Source organism: Oreochromis aureus, linkage group 1 (genome assembly GCF_013358895.1).
Source record: "Oreochromis aureus strain Israel breed Guangdong linkage group 1, ZZ_aureus, whole genome shotgun sequence".
Classification (NCBI taxonomy): Eukaryota; Metazoa; Chordata; class Actinopteri; order Cichliformes; family Cichlidae; genus Oreochromis; species Oreochromis aureus.
The window spans coordinates 28,669,521-28,687,387 of NC_052942.1; the positions used below are offsets into that span (position 1 = coordinate 28,669,521).

The 17,867-nt window shown below is 38.5% G+C and overlaps 1 protein-coding gene across 2 annotated transcripts; it reads right to left on the bottom strand.

The window, feature by feature from the left end:
- Window positions 1-702: 702 nt before the first annotated feature.
- On the bottom strand, window positions 703-14,889 carry zdhhc7 (zinc finger DHHC-type palmitoyltransferase 7). 2 transcript variants are annotated; one of them, XR_004198936.2, is made up of 9 exons: window positions 14,738-14,889; window positions 13,668-13,754; window positions 8,244-8,594; window positions 6,878-7,002; window positions 6,565-6,661; window positions 5,244-5,325; window positions 4,537-4,667; window positions 3,718-4,022; window positions 703-3,366 (listed from the first exon to the last, which is right to left on the bottom strand). XR_004198936.2 is itself a non-coding variant. In XM_031730869.2 (8 exons), exons 3-8 carry the CDS (start codon window positions 8,586-8,588, stop codon window positions 3,840-3,842), a joined length of 963 nt encoding a protein of 320 aa, XP_031586729.1. In that variant the 5' UTR covers window positions 8,589-8,594; window positions 13,668-13,754; window positions 14,738-14,889; the 3' UTR covers window positions 703-3,839. The 2 variants fall into 2 exon arrangements, 1 of the variants encoding a protein (XP_031586729.1); XM_031730869.2 differs by having other exon boundaries at window positions 703-4,022.
- Between the last annotated feature and the right edge of the window lie 2,978 nt (window positions 14,890-17,867).

Below are 17,867 nucleotides of genomic sequence, written 5' to 3' on the forward strand. Positions count from 1 at the left end.
GGGTCAACCTTTTTGTACAGTGAACAAGGGAGGTGAAAAAGAGCGTAGGCAGTACGGGATGGATGGAAATAAGTGGCAGGTTTTATTTCTGACAGAAGGATAGCAGCAAGAGTGAAAGGGAAGGTTTTAGAAGATGGTAGTCGGACCTGCTATGATGTATGGTTTGGAGATGGTGGCACTAACAACAAGAGAGGAGGTGGCAGAGTTAGAGATTTTAAGATTTTTGTTGATAGCAACCGGGATGCACAGGAGAAGAAATTAATATATCAGAGGGACGGCTCAGATCGAGCATGAAGTTGACAAAGTTCGAGAAGCAAGTCTGAGATGGTCCGGACATGTACAGTGGAGAGATTGTGGAATATATTGGACAAAGGATGCTGAATCCATAGCTGCCAGACAGGAGGAAAAAAGGAAGGCCACATAGAAGGTTCAAGGAGGTAATAATGAAGACCATGCAGAGGGTTCGTGTGAAAGAGGAGGAAACGAGGGGTAGGGTGAGACGGAGCAACCCCTAAAGGAAGCAACTGACAGATGATTTCGACACTGCATCTGCATCACATTTGACTTAATATACATATACTCCATAATCTATAATAAAAATCAAAATCCACCCCAAATTCTGCCCAACCTCACACTTGCTGAACTGCTTCAAGCAAATCAGGAGCACGTGAGCATGAGTATGACAGGCAATTAATCCGAGTGTATAGCTTTAAATTAATCAAGTTTATTATGTAAAAGTATGACATTAACAATATAAGACGACATAAGATTATGACACAATTAAAAAAAAAACTTGAATAAAACATTCCATTTATATATTGTTAATAGTAATCTTTATACTTTGCTTATAAAGCTGAAGGACTTTTGTTCTTGAAGAATCATTCTCTCAGGAGTGTAGGACACAAAACCTTCACAACTGTTCATGGTGATATTAATGGTAAATCTGTGATCAAACACCCATCCTGTTAAGAACCATTACGACACAACACAAAATCCTCTCTATCCTTTATATTCTGCAGGACTCTGCTTCAACTGCCAACTAGTGTGAGGAAGAAAAAAAAAAGCATTGACAGAATAGTGTTGTATTGGTTTAAGCATCTTTGCATGTTGTTCAACATTCATCTTCCTGTGGTGATTGTAGCTTTTTAAAGTCATACAGCAGAAAGCAGAGATTATCAGTGTAGTCCTTCAGCATTCATTGAGTCTGTTACCAAATATGAAAAAGACATGAGACAGTTTAAGAGTTTGGTCATGGAGCAGGACATCCTATTGTCAAATACCTGACCATATCAATCTTGCCCAAATGATACCAATCAAATTCAAATGCTTTGACACAGTAATATCTGCAATTACTTTTGTTTTTGTACCCACAACAACTACAAATTAAAGTTCAGCACTGCATTAGTCCTGTTATTTCTTTTGATATTTGCCTCTAATCTAATGACATAATAGTTTATTGGACTCGTCATCATTTCCTGCAACACATTTATTCAGCTGCTGCATGATTAGCAACATATACGCGTGCAAAACTAAACAATGGGAATTTTACTATTATTTTCTGGCAAATTTTAAACTTCTTTCAGTTATAAAAAGTTTCATTTTCTACTTTCTACGAAGCTTAACTTTAAACAGTTTTCAATTTTGAGCATGTTGGGGACTTGCTGAATGTGCAATGATCTATATATAGTGAAAGCAAAGCAATGTTTAAATAGGAAATATATGAAATCCAGCAGAATACAAATGAGAAATGAGGCCAGCATTAAAATAATCCCCTGATATTAATTAGCTTTCAGTGCTGTGACCCTTCTGATGACAGTGCTGTCAAATACCATTCTAACGACAGCATGTTTTTCAAAACATTACAGCCATAGAGCATCAGATATTATTTAATGTAAACGGTGAACACAGAGTTCCTTTTCTTAACAACCACAGATGAAAACAAACAGCAGTAATATTGTTCAGCAAGCAAATAAATTAGACTTTAAGAGTCTAGACTTGACAATACTTTGATAATACCAGCTTGCGCATCTGGACTTGACTTTAAATCCTGAACTGCAGATTCGAAAATCCACATTCATCCAGTGCCAACAAACTCATTAGTTAGGCAGAATAAAGTTAGCAGAGTGGCAGCCACAAAATTGACATTTTCAAAAATCACAATATCTTTCAATCTCATAAATTCACTTGATTTGATGTTTCAAAGGCATGGCAAAGTGTTCTAATAACACTGGGGAAGTGTCTGCTGCTGTCCTGCCACTAGATGGTACATGCCTGAAACTTTTGGAGTGATAGGAAAAAAGGCCTCACAAGCACCTACTGAGCTCCCCGAGACCGTATTAAAGCTTGTATAGCGAGCCTGGTACCTCAGTCTTTTTCAGCAAAGCACTCTTTTTAAATCTACAAGCTGACTTCACAATGGCGCTTTGCACAGTAGATCAGAATGTGCAAACAATGAGCCAAAGGAGGTTGTGCTAACGTTTCAAACCTTCCTTTTCAACTCATTGTTACACACAGTGGCCAGGGAGCATGCAAAGTGACCACGTCTGAGACTCGGCTCTGTCTTGAGGGCTTATAACGTTGTTTTCTAGGGTTTAAAATGCTATGAAGACTTTTCTGACTGCTTTTATATATATTAAAATTCCTACTACACAGAAGTACCCTCCGGTTTCCCACATAGAGGTTAAAAAAAAACCAAAACAAAACATGAATGTATTAAACAATGCAAACTTAGTAACATTTAGTCTTCAGCCTAATTCACTTCATCATGAAAGCACAGCCATCAGTTGTCCTGCTGTTTAACTAATTGCAGAGATATGGAGATGTTGATCAGCATGTAGGAGTGATGGAAATGGATACACATACACAATTATTACAAAACGTTTTGTCCAAATGAAGACTAGCAGTAGTCGTCTCCTGTGAGTCATGGTCAGCTGCTGAGGTGTGCACATGGTGATAAAGCTTCACCAATAAATGTCTTTTAGCTCGAGTAACCTAAACAACTTTATCCTGAGGAACCCCCCCCCCCCAAAAAAACAAAACAACAGAGATGAAGAGATAGAAAAAGCCAGCTCCTAGGTAAGAATGAGCATTGTGTTCATGGTAGCTTGTTAAGATGATTAAAGCATCATTTCCAGACTAAGATGCTGAATGAAGCCTTATACATGCAGCACAGTTCAAACTCTAATGGCCACTGTGCTCTATAACCAGGCTTTTTCCTCAAGTGTCATGTAAGTAGTGCATGTCCTTCACTGTGAATCCCTTGTCAGTGGTTCTCTTGTCTGGGCCAAAAGAAAATAATTCAAGCACTTTCCATTTCGACCCACTTGTGTGGCTCCAGTGATGATGAAAGATGATGTTGATCCATCCCTCAAAAAAAAAAAAAAAAAAATTCAAAGACTTTTCTCCAATCTCATGTGCACAGCAAACAAAACATACTCAAGTTGTGTCCCAAGGTGCGTAGTTGAGTTCAAACAGCATCTTGGATGGTGGGGAATAAAAGACTCACTTGAGTTACGTACTGCATGCGTTACCAAACAACACAAACCACATAGCTCCTCATTTTTCCCCCCCTGCAAAAAAATCCAGTTGTTCATCTGATTTGTGCAAAGCAATATCACATGTGTTGGATCCACATCAGCATGTGATAGAAAACACAGACTCTCAGTAGTGATTGTGATACACTTGGGTCCCATTACTGCAGAATGTTTTGTCACCTACTCAGGAAAGACGCCGCAGGAGGTTCATGGTAGCTCCAGTCGAAGAGGGCATAGAAGAAATCCTTTTTTCCACCCCACCAGACCCGGTGAGGTGTTGGTGAGTTGCATCAGTCTGCAGTCTTCTCAGACAGAAAACTCAGACCCACCACGGCGACCGTGGGTCAACAGCATTAGGCGCCGCAGACGCAGCCCTGTGAACGGATTGCACCACAGCAAAGATGGCGAACTGCCAAATACGGCTTTCATGCCATCCCATCTCATGCGGCGCTCCCAAGTGGGTTTCTCGTTTTTAAGACGTTCAATTTCCTGCAACACATTTGAACCCACCAGTAAGGGAAAGATTTCTCAATAAGTTGACCATTTCCTTTCTCATTAGCATGCTAACACAAACATTTACGCAGAGAACTAGAACGAAAGTCATTGCATATTAAATATACTATTATACCTAAAGGCATTTAATGGAATGCTCCTGCAATTTAATTTTTTTAACAATTTCAGACCTTAAAAAAAAAAATCTAGTAATAAACATAACTATATAAAAGTACACCTGAACAATGTCTCAGGTTATTATTTTATAAATAATATATCACTGCTAGCTGGGTACACAACTTTTAGGTGAATTTCCTGGGACTTTTACAGATTAAAATTAATGAATGATCATGATTACCAATGAGATGACATTACTGAGGCAGTAATATGATACCGTAACAACTTCATAAAATTAGTCTAATTAGTCTATGACTTATTTCTTCGCTTCATGCACATTTAATCCCTCCTCTGCTGAAAGGAACAAAGCTCGCGTGGCGCAGTAGATACTGACCGTCTCGTCGTTGCAGATGGAGTGGATCTGCGTACCAAACATTACAGCTGTGAAAGTGAGGAAGAGGATGGCTTCGAGACACAGGAAGATAAGCAGCAGCACAGACACCCCCGGAGAGAACTCACTGCACTCTGGTTAGAGGAATAAAGTTAGAGGTTTCAGAGTGCGCTGAACAACTGAGTAAAACAGAATATAAAATGCCAATCAAATAACAATACATTTAAAATAGGACAGGTTCCAAAAGGGTAAATTTCTTCCTTTGGGGGTTTAAAAGTCACATAGGTCACTGGATAAAATCTAGTGCAGACCATTAAAATAGTCCCTTTGCTACAATACAATAGCTATGGTAGAATGTATTTTCTTGGGAGGTCAGAGTATCATCCTGTAGAGACGAATAGAAGCTAGAATTTGAAGAATGAAATATTATCTTCATTTTCTGGTTCACTCTTACAGACCCGCAAGGGAGCGGGAAATGATGGATGACAGCTCAATGATGGCTTTGCTGCACAACTCCAATGACTTGTGCAGAGCAGCTGTTCTGACAACAGGATAAAAATCTCTTTCATTTCCATACTCTGCTTCCTTTCTTCATGTCTCTAAGGAGTTTCAACCGCTTGTACAAATAGTTGTATTTCTGTCTTAAACTGCATGTCTTTGACATCATGTGTTCATGTTTTTGATTCAAAGTTATATTAGAGAATCCTTACCGTTCCACTGAAGTTTAATACATGTGAAGAAGTGCATGCCACTGAGGCCCAGGGCATAGGCAGAAATCAAGGCTATGTACATCTATGGAGAGATGAAGAGAACATATATACAAAACAAAGAAGGTAAGCAAAACCACTCACAACCCAACAGTTAACTGACATTCACTGTTGTAATGTAGCCTTAAACTATACATTTCACATTCACAAGTTTAAGGATTTAGACTTAACAACAAAAACAACTTTCTATTTTAACCCTTTAAAACCTGAACCATGAAATAACTGCCAGAAATTTTTTAATTTTTTGATAATGGAGTGTTCCTTGAACCTTTAGACAAAATATATACAAATTAGTGGTGTCACTAGATTTAAAAAAAAATTAACTAATCTCACAATTGTCTGTAATTAATCGCGATTAATCGCAAATACTTGAACCTGAACTTGAATTTTTTGAACTTTATATTTAAGCTTGTAACAGACATTTATGCAATATAATGAAGTTAATGCAGAATAAACAAATAATCTATGCTTAAATTCAAAGAGAATTTGAATTGTTTTCTTCAATCTTTTAACACAGGTTCTACCACATGCGTTAATTGCATTAAAAATTTGAATCGCGTTGACCATCTGTTAATCTGCATATATATATATTTTCAATTTGTATCACATTTACTACATAAACCATATTTTTGCAATTTAGTCATTAAAAATGTGTCATGCAATTGATATAATTTTTTCAGGCAAAAAAAAAAAAAAAGTCACGCTGATGATGTAGAGGTCTCAAAAACTCACAAAAACACATGTATCAAATACGATACGCTGGGCTTTAAAGGGTTAAATGATGAACCTGTGTTTTCACAGTTAACTTCTCCTTTTTGGCAATCTGAAAGGAAAGTTAATGATGACCTTGTGCCGCTCAACCATATATGACAGCTTTATGTTTCTGCCCTCAAAAAAGTTCCAGTCAGCACACGAAACCAGAAAGAAGTGCTGATGCTGTCAAGAGAGTCACAGATGGCCATGAAAGCACATTTAATGTCGGCATGTTCCTGCTGTGCAGTGCATCTCTACTGAGCTGAGCTGTGAATCTCAGCTGCTTATTTGATCATGGAAATGAAGCAAGTGGGAAGACTTTTGCAATATCTGCCATGTAGTACCAAACAAAATGATGTAATTTATGTATTTATTTAAAATTAAAATGAGTGGAAAAGACGCAGTTTTCTAAGAGGATTAAAAACTGTTTTTTCATATGTAAAACGAGCATTTCTAATTGCTTACTAACTTTAACAAACAGATTAACTCATGACTGCAACTGTGTACTTACAGTGAAAAGAACAAAGAATCTCTGGTTCTTTTCTCCCACACAGTTATTGACCCAGGGACAGTGATGATCCATCTTCCTGATGCATCGTTTACAAATACTGCAGGCAGGAGAAAGGAGAGTTTAATTCATGACAAACTGACTGCTAATGTAAATGTAATCAACTACTCTGTCCTCTCACAAAGTATGTTTTTAAGGAACATTTTTCCTGTTACAACAAGCCAGTGTTTTACTAAGTCAGAGTCTGAATGTGCTTCTGTTCTCATTACATGCTGCTCATGCTCTGCCTGCTGTGTATGCATGATGTTAGACTGACCTGCAGTGGTGTGCCCTCTCAGGCTTGATGCTACAGCACTTTGGGCACTTGTAGATGACCTCGCCAGGCTTCAACTGCAAGCTCTCCATATATTCCTTTGTTGCGTTACCCTTGGGAACTGCGCCCTAAGGAAAAGGGCAGACAGAAAAAGAAACATGCTATTTATTAAAAAGATCCACATAAATGCATTATGCTGGGGTCATTGAGAATTCAAAGATATACAGCAATTCACCCACTGTTCTTAATGTCTCTAGGCTGTGAGAGGGAAAAACAAACTTAAAAAAAAAAAAGCACACAATGTCTACTTGTATAAAGTAATACAAGTAATTAATCTTAATAACCCAAAATGGCAATAGTCCAAGTGAGACACAAACAGATGTATTGGTTCTTATTCACAATTTTTCTATTCAACTTGAGGATTCACAGCTTTTTCTACACACTATGTCTGATTCACCCTCTCACGCAAACATTCACACAAGCACACATGTCTAGCATTCACACACATATTCACACTCTGATGAATGCACTGGGTTCAACTCGGGGTTCACTATCTTGCCCAAAACCATTTTGGTATGTTGACTGAAACAACCAGTGTGGAACTCCCACTTAAACTGAAATGCACAGATGACCTTAAGACCTTTAAAGTACAGCTGAAACTCCAGTTTCTCCACTACAGCGTACACTTCTGTGTTGTACTTGGTGGATTTAAATTAAGCATTTGTTCAGGAAGGGCCACTGGGCTGGAGGCACCAGTGGGGCTGTCACCAGACATTTTAGTTTCTTTGAGTTAGAATCAGTTGACATTTCAACAGCAGCACTAACAGTATTAGACATGCAATCCCCCGACACATGACTTTGCTGTATTTAAACTATTCGCCAAGTATTAGAAGCAAAGTCAGTAGCAAACCAAATTAAAAGTTGAACATTTTGTTGATAAGCTCAAATAGTCTTAACAGATTAGAGCAACAAGCTGACAGAAATTCAGTTTACTGTGCTGCTTTCGTGCACAGCATCCACTCACACACTACCCCTAAGCTCAGTGTCCCAGATTACATCAGTGAGTGACTCCAAGTATCACTGTCAGTGATTTTTACTCATGGTGTAAGCTTCACTGTCAAAACATCTACTGCAGTAAGACTACTATACAAAGTCTGAGCATCATGCCACACATCTTTATTTCATTAAGAGGATTTGATAGCTAAAACACCAAAAATTTAGCTTGCAAAATTACAGCAATAAGCCTGGTTCTATTTAATATTTGTAAATGTTGTTTGTTTGCAAAAACAAACAGTTAACATCAGACTGAAGCTGTCTCACTTTCAGTGACCTTTGCCTTCTCCACCCTTACTGTAATAAACATACTTACCGGGTCAGTCAGCATGGTGCGCAGGTGCGACGCCAACGCAAGCACAGCCAGTGAGTTGAAGGTAGCACCATTCAACAGCGAGTACCAGAAGTTCTTGGCAGGCAAAAGCATGACGAAGTTCACAACAAATTCAGCGTACAGCACCAGGAACCAGGTCATGGTTGCACAGACCATACCACAGCTGTCCTGAATAAACCACAGAGTGCGGTTCCCTGCTGTGTGACCCACATGTGGACCTCCAACCATCACTCCGGCTGCAAGGCTACCTGTCTCGACATCCGCACCTGCTGACAGCAGCGGATGATGCTGCTCCATATCTCGTAATCTGTGGTTTGAAGACTGCATTCTGCCCTAGAGAGAGGAAATACATTCGAACTAAGTAGCAGTAAAAGTAATAGCAGTCAATTAATAAATACGGTGTAAGCTAGAAGCAGTACATCAAAGAGACAAATAGCTAAAATGGGAAAAAAATAATGAATGTGTAATTAAGAGTTCTACGAATAGCATCAAACAAGAAAGTAAGATACGGATAATCATGACCTAAGAAAAAGTAAGATGACAACTAAACCTTAGGACTACAAGTGATTATAGGAGTGCTATAAGAGTGCTTTCCAAAATAATTTTAAATTACATAATCAAGTAATTTCTTAATAGTTTATGGCAACTTTAAAAATGGGGCAAAGTATGTATATGATCAATGTGGCTCAACCCTGGACCCCCTCAAAGCTGTTGAGCCTTTCAGCATGATTCATTGGCGTACTCCTCAAGGTCGCAAGCGAACATTCAGGACCAGCTGGGGAAACTATGTCCACAGCTTTGGAATAAATCAATGGCTATTCTGGTACCTTAAGGAAACTGATCCCGCAGCTGAGCTACATGTTCAGGAGAAATAAAGGCTAATAATAATTTGTGAGCCTATTTTCCCTTTGGCTTGTCGACTTTATGTTAAAAAAAGACAAACAAAATAATATAACAAAGCTTTTTAAATTCTTTGGTATTTAAAAAAAGAGAGAAAACAAATCACACAGCCTTACTTTAAGGTCAAATCTAGTGTTTCTACCATTGCTGGAACACTTCAACCACAAAAAACTCAAACAGTAAGAAGGAGAAGAAGAACAAAAACAATTCCATCCATCCAGGGTCTAGCACCCTATGACAGCAAATCTGGGGGGAACTGGGGCAAACTTTGTCTCACTTGTGGCAAGATTATATGATGTCGTCAACTACTCGTACCTTTCTCTCATCACTTCAACTCCACACATAACACACGAGTGAGGAGGTGCACTTGCATTGAGACAGAGGAACAGCAGGGAAAGAGAAACTTGCACGTCTGGAAAATTATACCAATATGCAGTAGCCTAATGACTCTTACACTGAGCTGTTATGAGACTAGTGCAAATAAATTGCTGAAAGAATGACTCCAAGGAATACAATTATTAATTTAACATTATTATCTGATCAGTATACTCAGTATTGGCATACGCCCAAAGCCAAATGGAGACCGGAAACTGTGGGATTGGTGCAGCCTTAGTGCACATGAGTGTCTGCTTCACGTGCCTATATAAAGAGGAGCAGAGAAATACAAATGAAAAGAGTTAACTCATAGAATAAAAGAACGACCCATTTTAAAGGGACGCGGAATTAAAAAAAATAATACAATGTCAAGTTTTCACAACAGAATACAAGCGCCCCTGCTAACCAAACACAAATATTAAAGCTCCTTAAAGTGATAAGACTCAGCCAGAAGAACAACCTTGCACAAGGTCTTGCCACCCCCACCAATCTTACACGATTTCCTCATTACCACGCTACAAAATTGACTTAAGGTGTATAGCAGAGGTGCTTTAGCTGCTTCCTTTAGGTAAGCATTTAAATAAAATGAGACGAGATAGGGTGGTGCAAAGCTAAGCAGTCAGTCTTGTGCAGAATTTCTAATCAGACTGTCTTTGGAATACCCTGGTGATATTTGCTTGTGCTTGCACCTTCAACACCTCTCCATGACAGTGACTTTCACTGAAGTTGCAGTACGAGGTTTTTACCCTGCAGTGTTGAAAACTGCCTTTCTGGCTGCCAGAAAACAGACATCCTCTTTCTCTTTGGGAGTTCAGTTCAAGCCCCAAAGTGATTTCACGGTAACCGGTTCAAAGTAATAGAGGTGTTCTGTAAAACCTGTGTTGCAAGGTGACACTTTACTAGTGCATGTTTCACAGTCTGTGTGGATTGTCCCTTTTGATATTATGGGAAGTTATCTATATTGTTACACAAGAGTAAGGGCTAGATCACACAAATTCTTCCAAACACTTTCTACATGGATAAAATCTTACGTCATGCAAGCTAGCAATATGTAACTTGTGCAAACAACTGGTTCAGATAGTAAGAGTGGTCAAACTGTCTCTGCTTTAACATATCTTAGCTACAGATATGGTGCACAAAACAAATGTTTACCATAAGTTTTTATTTTTTTAAAGGTTACCTTTAATGACATACCTGTCTGATTATCATGCCCTTCAGAGACAGACTGTTTGTGATGGAGTGATGTTTTTGAAGTACAAATTGTGAAAAGAAATCCTAATTTTCAGTGTGCAAGCACAGAACTGGTAAAATTGCCACTTTTAACCACTTTTGTTAATTGATGTTCCTTTCATTCAAGAATAATAGTTTTTTCTTTTTTTAATCAGAAGTGTCAGACACAACAGAAGAACATATACACCTTTGAACACAAACTCAGAAAGGTAAATGTGCTGTGCTGCTTCATATAGTTTTTCAATTCCAGATTTAAAAAAAAAATAAATATTTTTTTCTCTGGTCCAACTTTTTAGTATTATTTTTCCTTGTATGTAATAACTATTCCTCTTCCCAGTGGTAACACTCATGTCCCTATACACGCATTGTGTCGTGTCAAATATAAAGCCCAGGGCCAGAATCAGCCTGCCAAAGGCTCCAATCTGGCCAGCTTGGCAGCTTTGGAAAATATTAAGGAGGACATAAATATGGGGCATTTAACTGTAATTTCATAAGTTTTTGTATCACTTCTCCTGAATACCTCATTAATAACCATTAATACTACATCAAAGTAAATAAGTAAATTAAATTACAGAAAGTTTGTTTTTTGCCATCTACTATACAAAAGTATGTTTTTTTTCCAGTGGCTCCAGAATTAAAAAAAAAAAAATAAATCATCAACTAATGATATAAAAAAGGACATTCTGTCAAATAACAAAATCCTCTCGTGTTATAATTACAGGGCAGATTGGGCAATATGATACTAGAACTTTGTTGTCATTTTACACACTTATTTCTTACAATTTAATCATCCCAAATAGATTTATTTAATTTACTACAGCAGCATTTCTTCATCGTGAAGAAAAACTGGTATGTATGGTTTATATTTTACAATGCTGTGATTGCAGCCATTCCCCAACTCTCTGCGAATGGTACTCATGGCCATTGATCAGTGTTCTTTGATCAGTGGGTTTTGGTCAGTGATTGTTGATCAATGGTCATGGGAATTTGCATAATTATGATTAAGGAACTGACCTCACAGCCCATTGTTCCTTCAGTGGGCTGGTTTCAGTCATTATGCAAATGTACTGTTTATAAGGTTTGGGGAAACCTGCAGTCAGCTGAGACTGAAGAAGTCACTTGGATGAGTGACGAAACGTTTCTCCCACAAAACGCTACATCCAGATGAACAGATTCAACTTTTGGAGATATGGTTTATATTGATATCTTCTTTTTTATATTAAAATATATCAGGGACTAAATGTGTAGTTAAAGTTCTTTACACTGACAAAAAGGAGAGTTTCACTGGTGCGGCCCACTATAAGATCAGAGAGCTGCACGTGGCCCATGATGTAAAATGAGTTTGGCATCTCTGGTCTAATCTAATGAGACCACTCCGTGCATATTGTAACCCTCCAAATAAACCACAGCAGTGTATTTTCTTCTAAATTGTGCAAAATAACAAAATACAGGATGTCTTACATTCACAAAATTCTCCAAGTTTTTAAACCTTGTTTGTATATAAAAAATATCTAAAAACAAAGGAAGTTTGTTATCAAGTCACCCAAGTGTGAGGCACGGGATATAAACAATAAACCACAAATAAAGCTTCAGTTATGAGATGACTGTGCGTCGCTGAGTTTTGCACTTCCTTCGTATAGATAGACTGCAATATTTCATACAGCAAAGCTGAGCTACTGTTTCCTACCCAGTTATAATGGGTATAACAGGAACTGAAAAAGTCAGCCCAGAAACTGATAGTGACCGACTGTCTAGCTCATATACATGCTTCACTTCAATTAATTACAATGATGGGAAAACAGTTTGTGCCAGTTGATGAATATACTGAGGAAAAGCTGCTCAATCACCAGCAGTCAGCTAGACTTGCTAAAAGAATAACTCATTCACTCATTGCATATTCACAACTGCACTGGCAACATTGCATTTGTATGTTAAGAAGTCATGTTTAAGTTTAATATCCACAAAGCAGATGCCATCAGGACAACAGGCCAGGCGAAGACAGACAGCCGTGCCAGTAGACTGTTAAACCAAATAAAAACAAACAAAGAAGAAAAGCACCATCCTAAAGAGGACAAAAAATGCTCTTGTTAGTTTAAGGAGTATTGATTTTTCCATTGTCAATGAAGAGGAGGTCCATTAAAGCTGCAGCAGCTGCTTGTCCAGCTGTCTGCCCTTTCCAGTCAGAGGGCACAACACAACAGCCACCAACTGTCCTCTCTCCTCCTTTTCCTATCTTTGTAACCAGAAACAGCACCCAAACGCTATCCTGCTCAGATCACTTTATGGGACTCACACTAGTCTTGAGTCATCGCATGCCAACAGGGATGTAGCAGTTCCACCAAAACAGAAACCAAGATCACCATGCAAACGTCGACAATATCATCTCGTGGTTCCATCTTCCTCTACCATAATACCCACGTGCAGCAGTTAATGCCCGTTTAAAAAAGTTAATCCTGTTAAAATCAGACATTATCTGATTGAATTATTGAGTGTAATTTTTGTTCATGATCCAAAGATTTCCTCCTGCTTATTCCATTTCTTTTTTGTTACTCATCCCCTCTAATAAAATCTGAGGTTTGTTACATCCCCAACACGCTAAGCAAGAAAGGAAATTATATGAAAAAAATAATGATTTGCTTAGTTATATTACAACTCACTGTCACATTTTACATACACCATTAGAATTCAATATTGCGGGTCAGATTTGTTACTAAAGATTGAAAATACCATGAATTAAACCAGTTTGCAAGTGAATCAAGCAAATATTCTCTGCTGATCTGAATCTCGCTAGAGGGCTTTTCATCAGCCAAAATCAAGAAGTGGAATGCAACTTCTCCAGGTTTTGCATAAGCGACAAACTGGTGACACAAGCTCCTTCCTCTGTTTGCTCCTGGTACATACCTAATATGTTCCAACTTCACAACAGCATGCTGTGGTGTGCACCTCCTGGACCAGCATTCAGGATGAAATACACATGTGGACTGCTGCCTGAAAAAGACAAAAGACACACAAATATTTGTTCAGTTTCCACAGAGTTTAATGAACTGAAGTTATTATTATTTTATTTATTTATTTTTAGATTGTGATCAACCATAATTACAGATTGAAGAAACCATTTCTATCTATCAGTTCATATATTGCTTAATTTCTCTATAGCAGAATGAGAGTATGTGCCATCTATATTTACAACTGGTTTTTTACTTCCAGGTGGCACACCCATAATTAAGGCAAGTCATGGTGATGAGGTGACACTGCGAATAGGACAACAATAAGCAAGTCCTATTCGCAGTTTGACCATTGTTTTCCCGAGTTGGTCAATCAGTCCTTCTCTGTTAGAATCAGCTGAATGTGGTCAAACTATAGTAACACTAATCAAATACACAAATTAATAGACACGGGGGAAAAAAATCACGACGAGTTTCTCAACGTTGATACAAAAAACTAACCATGTAAACCTTTACTAACCACTTTTAGCAACTCTTTGGGAAACTAAACTGAAATGTAAATGACTTTTTACTGGTTTTAAACTAGTTTGACCAGATACATATTATTATCAGGGGTCTTTAGGCGTCTCGTCACTCAAAAAGATTGTTTAGAGGTATGACTGATCAGACCATAAACCACTTTCTCATTGATCATCCGCCATCAGTGGAACTGGTCGTACTAGTATAGGTATCATTGACTATCTATCTCCCAGCTAAAAGCATCAACTGGGGTCGATGTTCAGATTTACAATACCTGCAGAGGTCGTGACAGAAACTGAACACTTCGACACACGCACACAGACAAACACACGGGAACGTACGCCAGCACGCACCGCTAGCCTGACAGTTCACATGCAACCGGGATGGCTGGTAAATCTCGCTTGCTAACAAGCCACTAAAATAAGCTAACGCCGCTAGCATGCTAACACTGTATACGAATGACGAGTGAGAAAACAAAACCTTTGGAGTGACAGCTAAATTACAAACCTTAATATTCGTCATGTATTTTCCTGGAAACTCTGTCTCAATACATTCTGGCGTAGCGTTTCAGCTGAACTCTTAACCCTCAAAGCAGCTGTATCTGCAGCAAGCGATATATCGTTTGAACAACGGGCTGAAAGCCACCAGTAACAACAGAGCTTCCGGGGTTGGCTTCGGGTTTGTCCGGTACCTTTCGTTATATTTCGTTGAATAATATTTGGTTAAACATTGCCACCGTGTGGTTAATGATAGAATTGCGCCTAAAAACTGCGATACCATCATTTCTCCACTAGCGGGTGATATTGGCCAATTACAGCGAATAACCTTAGGCAAAGTTAAAGTGAAAAAGCTAAACTATAGTTAAAGAGCAGGTGGTGTGTGTGTGTGTGTGTGTGTGTGTGTGTGTGTGTGTATTGGGGAAAACTCCATAAACTCAATAAAAAAAAGAAACAAAAATAAATTAATAAAAACAGGGACCCTGTTACTTCAGGTTATTGCCCTTGAATTACTGAATAGCAATGTTTTTTTAATTATTCATCTCAGCTGAACTGCATTAAGGGACCATACTAGTGCTTTAGAAATTTTATATTTCTGCAGACCTTTTTCAAATGCATGCCCACAAAAACCTTAGAAAAGCATGAGGTTTTAGGGTGTATCTTTCTTACTTTTTGAAGTACCCAATTTTTATGCCACTCACTCCAGTGAGTAAGGTCAACACTGTTTAAAACTCTGCACGATTAAAGAACTATGCATACACTTGCATGGATACCTTTAAAATCAGTCTGAAGTTGAGGCTGCTCTTGTAAGTCAACCTTGATCAACATGCGCATGCGTATTTAGAAAAAAAGAGGATGAATACTGTAATAAAACTCTGACTTGTTTGGGAAATCTCTCTCAAAACAAACTCACTAAATCTTGTGGTTTGTGCTACATAACCTTGAACCTCAATTACATCCATGCACTGGACCTATTGAGGGAAAGATCACTGCAAATCAATACAAAACTGTTCTGAGTGACAACCTTTTCACTGTGATGAAGCTAAACCCCTTGCAGCTTTAAAATCCCATCCAAGTCAAATACTTATGGAAGATTTTTGTCCTCTGCGTTTGCCTCATAGCAGCTCAACATCTTACTCAGTGCATATAGATGAAGGCACACTTATGATCTAATTCAGTGAAATACTGAGCGAAATCCCTTCTGGTCAGCTGAGGTCAGGTGCACCCTTCTTGCAGCAGGGTGTACAGCAGGGAGAGGCAACACCTTACTGGCAGCAGTCTCTGCTGTCACGTGTCACCCAAGAGTGGATTATAAAGCCAAGACAAAGCAGCTTGGCCCTTCTCTGCCCTGTGCAACTGCGCAGTGAAAGCTCAGGGCTTCTGCCCTCTCCTGTTCTGGTTTAGAGCCAATATTGGCAGTCTGTTTTAGAGAGAGGGAGAGAGAAAAATACCCAGCAATCCTCTAAAGCAGCTTAAAGGCTGAATCTGGGGACTGAAGCTCTTTCCATTTCCAGAACTGCTTCTCTCTCCATTACGGCTAGATGAGCATCTGACTGACTTCCAAAGGAGCAGCTACTGTGGATATATTTAAACAGTGTGCTGCATTCTCCAAACGGCTCTTCAGGCCTCATGTGGATCTCACAAAACATTGATGTCCTATCAAGGCATTAGAGACTGTGAATAGAAACTGAGGGGAGAGGGGGTTGTTTGATTTGAACTCTTGATGTAATCAGGAGTCTTGTATCCAATTAAATAATGAATGTCAAGTGCTCATGTAACAAATAAACTCTCCCAATGGGAGCCTATGGGTTGCAGTACCCATTATTATTTTGGTGCAGTCGCCTCCGCTGTCCTTTGTTAACATGCTGACTTTCGAGTGAAATGAAGTATAGCAAAGACGAGTGGAGCCCTGAGTGGTTTGAAGCGAGTGCGTGATGTGACTCTAGGTGGTCCTCTTGTCAGTGTGTGTGTATATTGCTGCAGGAATAAACAGAGGAAAACAGAATTGAAGGCTTGAGTTACTTCTCAAGGGGTGAGAGGAGAGAAAAAGGCAAATGAGAGAGAGAAAGAAGGAACAAGCAAAACAGAGAATAGAAACAAGAGTCTCTGGAAGAGCTCCAGACTGATGCATTTACGCAGACATTGAAAAAACCTTATTTAGATTTGTCCTGGAGAAGAAGCCCCATCTGGGTAGTCTCACTTGTGGGTTTCTCCCAGATGCATCCAAATTATATAGTAATTTTTGTGGTTGGTTAAGGATTAAGTTAGCATAGTCGTGCATATAAATACTTCAGCACAGTATGACACAATGAAGGAAATTCCTCTGAAAACCAGAGGGAAATCACTTTAATCGCATTTCTTAAGGGAATAATTCAACAGCTTGCAACTATATTTATTCTGTTTCTTGCTGCATTAAGAGGAAGTTTAAGACTGCTCTCATTCCTACAGAAAGTTACCAGCAGCAGCCAGCTGTCTCAGATGAACATATACACACAAAACTACAAAACCTGCTTTGTTTCATTGTTTCAAGGTGAAATCTGTCCGTTTTCTGCCCCACACTCAGTACTTAGCACAGTATATCTTGTGTGTTTAAGGAAAAAAAAAAAATACAGAAAGAGGATTAGTTTTATATTGGACTTTTTTTCTTTTCTTTTTGTTTTGCTTGGTTGCCGGTCAGTATTTTCAGAAATAAATATAACATTTTAATCATCTTGTAACTGAGCTGAATGATGCTAATTTTGTAGTCTAAGATGTTTGTAGAAAATATGCAAACAATGGACCATTTATAATAACAGCTATGTCCAAAAAGTGAAACCTGAAAATTGCATTCTTTCTTTTGGCCAGGAGGCAAATCCTTTGGCTGCAAAAAACCCAAAAAAGTTATATGTAGATGTTTATGTGAAAATGGCTTATTGACTTCCTTGACCTATGAGCTCAATACATTTTTTCCAACTTTAACATCTTACTGAGGACAGCATGATTTTTCCAACGTATAGACCTTATTAGAGTGAAAAGGGGCAATAAAGCTTCCTCATGTTGGACCTACTTTGTGCTTATTGCTACTTTATGAGTGTTTCAGTTTCTCTGTCACATTTCATATCACATTTAGTGATGTCCCATGGCTATACATTCACCTCTTG

Excerpts from the sequence above, each read along its gene's own strand:
- zdhhc7 (XM_031730869.2), bottom strand. The coding sequence starts at position 8,588 with ATGCAGTCTTCAAACCACAGATTACGAGATATGGAGCAGCATCATCCG. Across the intron at positions 7,003-8,243 it reads GCACCATGCTGACTGACCCG|GGCGCAGTTCCCAAGGGTAA; the intron begins GTAAGTATGTTT and ends CCTTTTCCTTAG. Across the intron at positions 5,326-6,564 it reads GATTCTTTGTTCTTTTCACT|ATGTACATAGCCTTGATTTC; the intron begins GTAAGTACACAG and ends ATCTCTCCATAG.